Here is a 10,253-nt window from a genome sequence, read left to right as displayed (position 1 = left end):
CTGATATTCACTAAATGAATCATGTAGACCACATTTCTAAGTCAGATTTGATCGAAACAACTTGCATCGATGAGATTGTAAGTTGGGGTATGAAAAAAGTTAAGTTACACTATACAAATTTTGCAAGTTCTTAGCTAAATCTCGTATTGGGCATGTTTGCACTGGCCTGTGATTCTTGGAACCTGTGATTGCAAATTACTATCACCATACTTTCTGAAGGTTAGTAGAACATAAAAAGGAAAGTTGTGATTGTGATTGTCCACTGTGATTGTTTTTGCCTCTTTTTACCTTGAATCTTGCAAAAGTAGAGGACAACGACTGGGAATGGCATTCTAAGCTAGCTTCTAACTTAGTAGTAAGGTCACTCATAGTTACCAGCTACCGTTTGAAAATTCATGTGTAAAGTGGGGAAATTAGAAACATTTGCAATCAGCAAAACACAACCACAAAAAGTAAGAGATTCCAGCCAACAGCTCACCAAAACAATAGAACTGGCAATAAATGCAACATAATTTTAATGTTATCCCCTTGATGAAACTTCTTCCAAGCCTGCCTTGAAATAGAAACATAAGGTAGAGAAATGAGACAACCTAAAACTGATAAGAGAGAACTTCTATTGTCATTCCTGTCTACTGAATCATAGTTTGTTGCATTAGGGTCAATGCAACCTTCTGGTCCGGGAAAGTTCACTTCTTGAGCTGCCTTGCCTGCACCAACCAACCACCATATCCATTTGAACCCTTTTAACAATCCTACCTTTACTGCCCACTAGTAGAAGCCTCATGACAACTGCCATCAGGCCTTCTATGAATAGAAGGCAGTGCTTAACCATAGAAAACTCCGGTCTTCATGGCATCTTCATTTGCATTACCAAGAGCTGCCTCACTCAGGTAAGTGTCTGCCAACTGCACTCTCTTCACATTCTCCTGCTCCTGCACCAGCATGTTACCATACTCCAGGAGCTTCTCCAATGTCATGGCTGGCTTCTCGAATGTTGGTGGTCCCTCTTTCGAGTTAACGAGCTTCTTCCCGATATTGTCGACTCCGATTGTACTGATCCACTTCCTCACTTCATCGTCATAAACTCGGGCTCTGAGGGCACCAAAGAAGTCTGCAAGCAGCATATGACTTATGTCAAAAATGAAGTGATTAACTTCACCAATTCAAGTATGATAAACTTTTGTTACTGTAGTGAATATGATTAAATGGCAATATAGGAGCTGATACTGCATGTATCAAAAGGGGACTCATAGATGGCATGATGTTTGTATGTAACTAGTAACTCGATGACATGATGTTTGTATGTAAATAGCACGTTACTAACCAATAGACTGGCCAGGGAAAGTGTCCACGAGTATGATGATATCCCCCTCAGGCACATTGTCTGCTCTGAAAATTCCTTGGCAGACACCGATCCGGTCCTCTCTGGTTGGTGCCCAGTAGAACTTCTCCATACGACCATCACGGATTAGCGGCGCATACAAAGTCGAGAAGTCGTTTCCGGTGACGATGATCGGTACACGGGCATTCTCTTCCTTGTTGTACATACCAGGAAGCTGAACATTTGTGGGGCTATCAGCAATGTTCATGAGAGTGGCATTCACCATTTGGTTGTTAACTGTGTACTGTGTGGTACCACCCAACCTTCCAGCTCCTGCATCAAGGTCATTGATGAAGAGGCAGCACATCTTCCCCTTCCTGATGATATCAGCTGCCTCACGGTAACGTTGCCTTATGAGTTTTGCTGGCTCTCCTGCATTTCCACTTTCCAATTCTCCGGCACTCATCATGATGGGGCTGTTATCACAATAAGGCAACAAAATATCAGCAGCATTTAGACAGAGAGAAACAAGGGATACATTGATTTGCAACAAAAAATTATAAAATGGGAAACAATTGTATTAAGTCATATCTTTCCTAATGTAGCATTGAACAGAGACATTTTAACAAGAGGAAACCAAAAGAAACGAAGTCAAAGGAAGCATAAACCATCAGTAGCAAGGAAAACACTGCAAAAGCAGTATGCCAAGTAGAACAGAGCAACTATTGTTTGTTTGTTTTCTGTTGGGGGGTGGGGGGAGGAGGAGAAGAGCTAATGTTCAACTCTTTATTTACTCTATCAAAGTGAACCTAGATACACTCCGTATAAAAGAAAAGGAAAAAAAGATTGAGTTACTTGATTCCCATTTTGGCAAACACAAGCTCACACTGGAATGATTTTCCCTGACCCTTGCCTCCCCAGATACCGAGAATGAGAGGAACCTGACATGATCCATATGAGCAAAACCATTAGTCCACTGACGAATTTTGTTATTTAATGATATGGAGCTGGACAAGAATTTTCTATCATCATACCTTGATGGTTGGCAAGGACATGAAGTTCTTGGTTAGGTGAACGATGAGCTTGTCCATGAAAGCTGGTGCAATGTAATAGCCATCCATTGTGTTATCAAAGTCGTACCTGAATTCCATTCCATGAGAAAGTTCAAAATCAAACTCAGCTCCTTTTCTCAAACATGAACAGCTCTTTAACAACGTAAATGCATGTCAGGGAACCGACGCTTAATTTTGGTTTCAGTACTTGGAACTTCCATGAATTTGCAGTTTCTTACTATCATGGAGGTTCAAGCACCCAGGCTTCCCCTGAGTTCGGCATCATTCAAACATGCATAAGATCATGAAATTGTTGGGAATCCAATGTTCATGAGATGGAAAAGAGTGTATTGAGAAGTATGGGTTTGGTTGTTACTGGCGAAGTCCTGTGCTGATGTATTCGTAGGAACTCAAGACAGCATGGTGAGTTCCAGTTCCCATTGGTGCCTGGAACAGTGAATCAACCATTCCCTTTCCTCTTGTAATATCTTGTTGGTCATCTGAAATATCAGTTACAAGCCCCCTCCATCTGTCCTTTTCGGTCTGTTTGGTTTCATCTGCTGCTGCTACCACTTTAAAACTGCTTGCTGGTGGGCGTACAGCTACCGATCCAGAGTTCACCTTGTTCAAGCTGCTGCCCAAGAATGAAGAGCTCGAGACAGATGGTACTGACCTTGAACCAGGCCTGTTCAGCTGCATGACAAAACAAAAACACTGTTTCAGTCATACAGGACTGCACCCTTCATGAAAACCAACAGAGGCATATCTCCTACTTCAAGCAAAAACACTAATTTGCCGACAACAACCCTATAGATAAGCTCAAGAAGAGTGAAGAAATCAACAGATTGTTTTGTTCCTTTGATTTGCAAAGAACATTGGTATCACTGATTTTTCCTTGCAGATGGAGATTAAACTGGCCCTATACACTACAAGACATGAGATAAAGATCAACATTCATGCACATCAAGTATCTAGACCAGTACTTGACCCCGGTGATGTTCATCTTCCATGGCACCAGTCTCTCTCGCGCGCACACACAACACAAACACACAGCATAAGATCATACTTGTAACTGAATACTAAATAGCAGTAAACTGCATCAACATCTTCCAAACAACACTTAAACCAAGTACAAAATTTTGAAAACTAGCAGTAAACTGCATCAACATACTTGTTTTTGTTTGTTTGTTTGTAGAACAGTTAAGAATACAGTACCGTAGATGCAACATTGACAGCGCCAGTGAAGGCGGTAGCCATGGTTTTACTCAAACCGCTAGTGGCCTGACAGTCTCTTTGAATCCAAACAGTCTGAGAAATTCAGGGCTGTGAGAGAGTGTGCTAGCAGGAAACACTTATAGCGGGAGCTCTAGTGTGCGGTTTGTGGTTATTGGTGAGAATTCTGTGGTTGATCTAGTATTTTCTTAACGACCACAGGATCAAGATTGGTTGTTGACAAGTGGCACTAACTGAAGCCAATGGCCAATTTGGGATTGTGACACTTCTAGCAAGGATCTTGGAGAAAAGGTGGCCAGGGATCTTGGGTTATTGTTGTCCACTTGAATATGGTGCAAAATTGGACAAGAAAAAAATACTATTATCACAAATTATTGCTTCACTACAAATTTAACCATCAAAATCAGTAATGCCTACATAGTCCTTCGAGTTTACCGACTTGTGGCATGTAATTGATAACCTACAAAAAAATTAAATAATTAGTGGCTTTCCTTTTATTGATCAATGTAAAATTACAGCAGCAATTACAGTATTATTGTGGATCCAGTGATATAAAGCTCCATCATACACCAATATATGTCAATAAGGCTTTCATTGAACAAAGCCAGCAAGTTCTTTTGACATAACATGAAGCCTACAATGACAAAAGTCCAAAGACCAGCTTTTTTTTTCTATGACCAAAAAAAAAACCTCCACAAAAAATCAGGTCGGGACCACCTTCCTGCGAAGTAAAACACCAGGTTGAGAACACCACCCAGCCTTACATGCCCCCAACCATGATGATGACACGACAGGATCCATGCACCTTCTGGCCCTTCAATTTGACACAGGACCCTGCTGACCACATGGGTAACCATCGTGGTGGTAGACCAGCTGATTAGCACCAATAAGTAAAATTTCTTCGTGCTTTCACGTCTTGTAGTAGTAGTAAAGACTGGTTTGGAAACTATTAGCCAGAGTATAGAAATTGGTGTTGGAATTTCTAGAATGATGCTTGGAGGCACAACAAAGGCCATTTCTTAAAAGCGACAGTTTCTCTACTAGGGTTGAAGCTGGGTGAAGTGGGGTTATCAACCTGGCTTGTGGGATACAACCCGGCCTGCACCTCCGGTGCAATGTCAGTCACTCCTTGCAGTGAGTGGATAGGCCACCACGACATGACTACCCTTGAACAATTTCTTAACAGAGAGAGAGAGAGAGAGAGAGAGGAAGTTCACAGATGGTCTGACCTGCAACAGCTAGGATTTATATAGACCTAGCATGCATGAGTCCATAAAAGCTCATTATGGACCAAACCGGCAGCATGCACCCTTAAAACAGCCCACCACAATGTGACGCCTACGCTGACCAACAGATAAGTGCCCACTAACATCAAAACGTCTTTAATTAGACATGTTGAGGCTAACAATTAGGCTAGGTGTCATCTCCCAGTAAGGTCATAAATGACCTTTGGTTGCCTGAGTCAACTATCAAAACATTTAAAAAAAAACAAAGTTTTTTTAAGTGGTATTATGAGGTACAAATTTGTTTAAAAAATGATAAAAAAGTTTAATCAAAGTCAAACCATGACCAAAAACAAATCAAGTCAGATGGGATCATACTGTACTGAACCGAGTCTAAGTCCCAAGCTAAATCTAAATCTAAATATGAATCCAAGTTTAAGTTAGAAGAAGTCTAATTTTGAGCCAAATATTAGCAATCTCGTGAAAATCATATGCATAAATGAACGTATTTTTTGGGTTTGAACCTTCATTAATTTAGTGTAAACATGATTCAGACAATCTTAAAAACTAAGTAGTCAAGCTTTGACCTTAGTTTTTATGGTGCACACATTTATTTTAGGTAATTATATATGTCATTAATATATAAAAGTTGCATATATTTAAGGTCATATGTAGTAGCTCACTTCATAAGTGCTCTAGAGACAACCTTAATCTCATAGAAAGCAATCCACACCTTTACACTTATATAGGTGAATCTATAAAAAATAAAAATTTATTTAAGTCACTTTAGTCAATCTTGCATATTTCATTAAGAGTCATGAAACTCATCATTATATTGCAGGTTTTTCGAGTACTTACATCAGAATGAGACTTGAAGTTGCTCTCCATCTTCATATATTTTTACTGCTCACCTAATTACTTTAGTGACTTATTTCTGCTGCATAATTGGCATACTATGCTGAGTCCATATTTATATTTTCTCGATGGGAGTCTGAGACCTGAAAATATTGGAGATTGTGGTTCGGAGTTGGAGCACTTCGAGCAGTTAAAACCCATTGTTATACATGTGTGTTGGTGGCAAGTGGTGAGCGTTCCCGGGGGTCCCAGTCCGATGAGACGTGGGGATCCAGGAGAGCAAGATTGGCATAAATCGAGGGAGGAAGAGATGTTGCATATCGGTCATCAAGTATGTGTTGATCCCAATGTTGTCAGTATCGGCCTGAATGGGTCTGTCGATACGTATCGTATCAGCAGAAAATCGATACTTTTAATGAATGTAAAAAAAATGCTTAAAATTAATTTTTTAAATATTTTTAACATGTGTCACGTTCTAATTAACACAATATTTTTTAATTGCTTTTTAGCCTATTCAGAAAGATTCACTTGAGAATAGATATGGGCCGATTCATCACCCGAATCGTTGGCCAAAAGATTCAGGGCCGATACCTATACTGACAACATTGGTTGATCCCTTGTCGATTTCCGGTCTCATGGTATTGTTGCAGGATCATTTCGGGCTCAGTCAGTTTATCCTTCCGCTGCTTACATTCCAACATTTATATCATTCTACACTAACATGCATGTTCAAATCCACTCTGTTCTGTTTGTGAGAGATTAGGTATACGGTTTTACAATAATTAACAGCCCAAACTTTTCAAAGTTACAATTCAACGCTTAGATCAAGATAAAAAATGGTCTCAAACTATCGCCCAAGCCATGAGATGTCCGGATCAATGTTATTAGTATGGGCCGATACACATAGTATCGGCAGAATTTCGATAGGTTGCACACAGGAATCGGCTATTTTTTAATAAATATCAAAAAATAGTTTTTAAATATTATTTTAACAGTTTTAACACGTGTTACGGTATGATTGATTGACACCAAATGATTTTTTATTATTTTTGGGCCGATACAGCTGAATCAGTGGCCCAACCATTTTGGGCCGATACCGATACTGACAACATTGGTCCGGATCGCTTCGGTTTTGGGGTGCTTACAGGAACAAAAAAAACGTCAGTTTTGGAAACTATTTGTGGGGGGCACCACAGCCCATGTTTGACCCTCTCGCCAGCCGTGTCTTACCTATCAACCCGTCCTGCCGGTGCACAAAGGTGAGGGAGAGGCTGTTTCTTAACAATTCAGTAGTCATTCCTATGGTCATACCTCATTGGGGATATCGTTTATGCAAGTTGGTTTTTTTAATCTACATGTACGAGTCTCCCTCACAAGAATATCCAAGAAAAAAAAAACAATCAGAATTCTTCCTTAAATGAAAGTCTACAGCACACAGTTTGACAAAAGAACTTGGTGACCAGACGCTCATGTGTCAACTTGCTGGGTTGAAGACCTCTCTCAAAAACCTCATTTCAATTAGAATTTAGAATTTTTTCAGAAACAGAGCAATACGCGGCTCTTTTGAAACGATGCTTGCTGAGTTTACTGTGGACCCAATGTTGGTTGATGATGTGGTGTGAGTGGTTGGCGACCACTGGTCTGCTTACCAATTCGTTATCATCAGCAACAAAACCAGTCAGGATAACCAAAGGCAGGGAGATTTCCTTCACAATAAAAAAGAAGAACAAAGTCAGCGATCACAATGAGGGGGATCGAGCTCCTGTAGGGGGGAGTTCACCGTCGGTCCGGAGTCGCCGGCACCTCAGCCACCAGCTGGTACAGAGCTCCTGCAAAAGCAAAACATACAGAATGCGTACCTGAGGCGGCCATTGCCGGAGGGTGGAGGATGTTGCCGGAGAGGGGTTTCCTTCAACTCAGCCGGTCTGCTGCCACCACAAGCGCATGCCTCCGAATGCCACCGATGAGTCGACCCTTTTCCCTCTTGATGGAAATCGACCTTATGTAGAGGAAAAAAATCTAAAACCCTCTCTCACGATTTTCCAATTCTGTATCACGCTTATGGGGGGTGCCCATGAAACCCCCTTTTATAATCACTGAATGAGAACAGTTAAGCAATTGTTCCCCTTTTATTTGGTGATGGGTTTAATGGAAGGAGCATCTTTATGGGGAGCGTTACCCACATCGTGGGTAACCACCACCAACGTGGTGGTTTATCCCAACATTCTCTCGCTTGTTCTGACGATAAACCCTTTAACCAGAAAACCTTATGGGAATAACTTGATGAATAAAATAGTCTTTTTATTCTATTCTATAGGTCTCTAGTTGAATCTCTAATCCTTATGAGATTAACAACAACCATGATGAGAATCAAAAATTGAAAGTGATCACTTTATTTATGTGCATATGTCAAAAAGAGTTTAACAATCCCATCATCATTACATTTTCGGAATATAATCCTGGTGCTAGCCCTTTAGTAAGAGGATCAACGATCATCTCTTTGGTACCAAATTTGACAATAAGCACTAAAGGATTCTCCGTCATTTCTTTAACAACAAAATACTTCAATTTCATATGCTTACATGACGTAGTACTTTTGTTGTTGTTCGAAAAGGACATTGCAGCTTCATTATCATAGTAGACTTTCAGTGGCTTCCCAATGGAATCGACCACATTTAACTGTGATATGAAGTTCTTTAACCATATAGCCTGCGAAGTAGTCTCGTATAATGCTATGAATTCTGCCTCCATGCTATGGGCAGCAGTGGTCGTCTGTTTTTCACTCCTCCAAGAGATCGTGCCCTCAGCAAGTAAGAAGACGTACCCATTAGTAGACTTTCTACTATCAAGGAATCCTCCTAAATCCGCATCTGAGTAGCCAATGATCTCGAGGTGAACAACTTTATGATACGTTAACATATAGTCTTTTGTCCCTTGCAAGTACCGCAAGACTTTCTTGGCAGTCTTTCAATGGGGTAAACCTAGGTTAGACTGAAATCTGCCAAGTACCCCTACTGCAAAAGAAATATCTGGTCGAGAACATGTCTGCTCGTACTGCAAGCTGCCAGCAACTGATGCATATGGATAAGCACACATCTGTGTTTCGTCAATATCGTTCTGTGGACAATCCTTTAGGCTCAGCTTGTCACCTTTTTGATATGGGTGTAGAACTAGGAGAACAATTATTCATCCCATATTGCTTTAACACCTTATCTTTATAGGATATTTGGGAGAGGCCTAAAACACCTTTTGCTATGTCTCGACGGATCTCAATGCCAAGAACATAAGCAACCTCACTCATATCTTTCATATCAAAATGTGATGCAAGAAACTGTTTTGTCTCTGAAAGTAACTTTATATCGTTGGTTGCAAGTAAAATGTCATCCACATACAACATTAATATAATGAACTTACTCTCACTTTCCTTAAGGTATATACATTGATCAATAATATTTTTTGTAAACTTGAAAGTCACAGTGACTTGGGAAAATTTAATATACCACTGTCGGGAGACCTGTTTAAGTTCATATATTGATTTGTTAAGCCTGCAAACCAAACGATCATCTTCAGAGAAACCAAGAGGTTGTTTCATGTATACCTCTTCATTCAGATCCTCGTTGAGGAACGTTGTTTTTACATCCATCTGATGTAGCTCTAAGCCATAATGAGCTACGAGGGCCAAAATTATCCTCATTGACTCCTTAGTTGAGACAGGAGAAAATGTCTCATTATAGTCAATGCCCTTCATCTGGGTGAATCATTTAGCAATCAATCTTGTTTTATGTCTCTCTATGTTACCTTTGGAGTCCTTCTTGGTCTTAAAGACCCATTTACACCCTATGCGCTTTACTTCTTTACGTAAGGTGACAAGATCCCACACTTGATTTTTAGCCATAGAGTCTAACTCTTCTTTCATGGCTTCTATCCAGTGCGAAGATTGTTTGCTTTCAACAGCTTCCATAAAAGTCAACGGGTCATCATCCATATCTATGAAATCACCAGGCTCTTGACAAAACACCACATAATCAGGATATATGGCAGATCTCTTAATCCTTGTGGATCTCCAAACAGGTCGTTCTTCATACTCAGATTGAACTTGATCATCCTGTTTGTGCTCTTCTGCATTGTCCACAATAGGTTCACTTTGGATTTGTGCATTAACAATCGAATGATCAACTACACCATCATTAGAAATAACAATGTGGTATCTTTCGATGTTTTCCTTAACATGTGACAAAACTGGATCTTGTACTTTCTCAAAACCAAAGCTTTGAAGAGCACTCAATCCTACTGAACCATCTTCTAAGAATTTTGCCTTATCTGTTTCAATAATCTGTGGTGAGTGAGATGGGCAATAAAACCTGTACCCTTTTGATCTTTCTGGATAACCAATGAAATATCCACTGGTTGTTCTTGGATCAAAGGCTTTAATGTGGGGGTTATACAGTTTAGCCTTTGTAGGACATTCTCATATGTGCATATAAGACAGTAATGGTTTCCTACCTGTCCACAGCTCGTAAGGAGTTTTAGGCACAAATTTCGTAGGAACCTTATTCAAAATATGCACAG

At 40.2% G+C, this 10,253-nt stretch overlaps 1 protein-coding gene across 1 annotated transcript; it reads right to left on the bottom strand.

Annotated features, from left to right (window-relative positions):
• Window positions 1-492: 492 nt before the first annotated feature.
• LOC149821380 (ribulose bisphosphate carboxylase/oxygenase activase, chloroplastic-like) lies at window positions 493-3,732 on the bottom strand. Its single transcript, XM_089982483.1, has 6 exons — window positions 3,589-3,732; window positions 2,750-3,066; window positions 2,356-2,461; window positions 2,177-2,262; window positions 1,325-1,797; window positions 493-1,111 (listed from the first exon to the last, which is right to left on the bottom strand). Exons 1-6 carry the CDS (start codon window positions 3,628-3,630, stop codon window positions 825-827), a joined length of 1,311 nt encoding a protein of 436 aa, XP_089838609.1. The 5' UTR covers window positions 3,631-3,732; the 3' UTR covers window positions 493-824.
• Window positions 3,733-10,253: the final 6,521 nt, after the last annotated feature.

Source organism: Nuphar pumila, chromosome 12 (assembly GCF_984573655.1).
Source record: "Nuphar pumila chromosome 12, dmNupPumi1.hap1.1, whole genome shotgun sequence".
Taxonomy (NCBI): Eukaryota; Viridiplantae; Streptophyta; class Magnoliopsida; order Nymphaeales; family Nymphaeaceae; genus Nuphar; species Nuphar pumila.
Note: the sequence above shows the minus strand (reverse complement) of the source record. Positions and strands in the feature narration are given on the sequence as shown.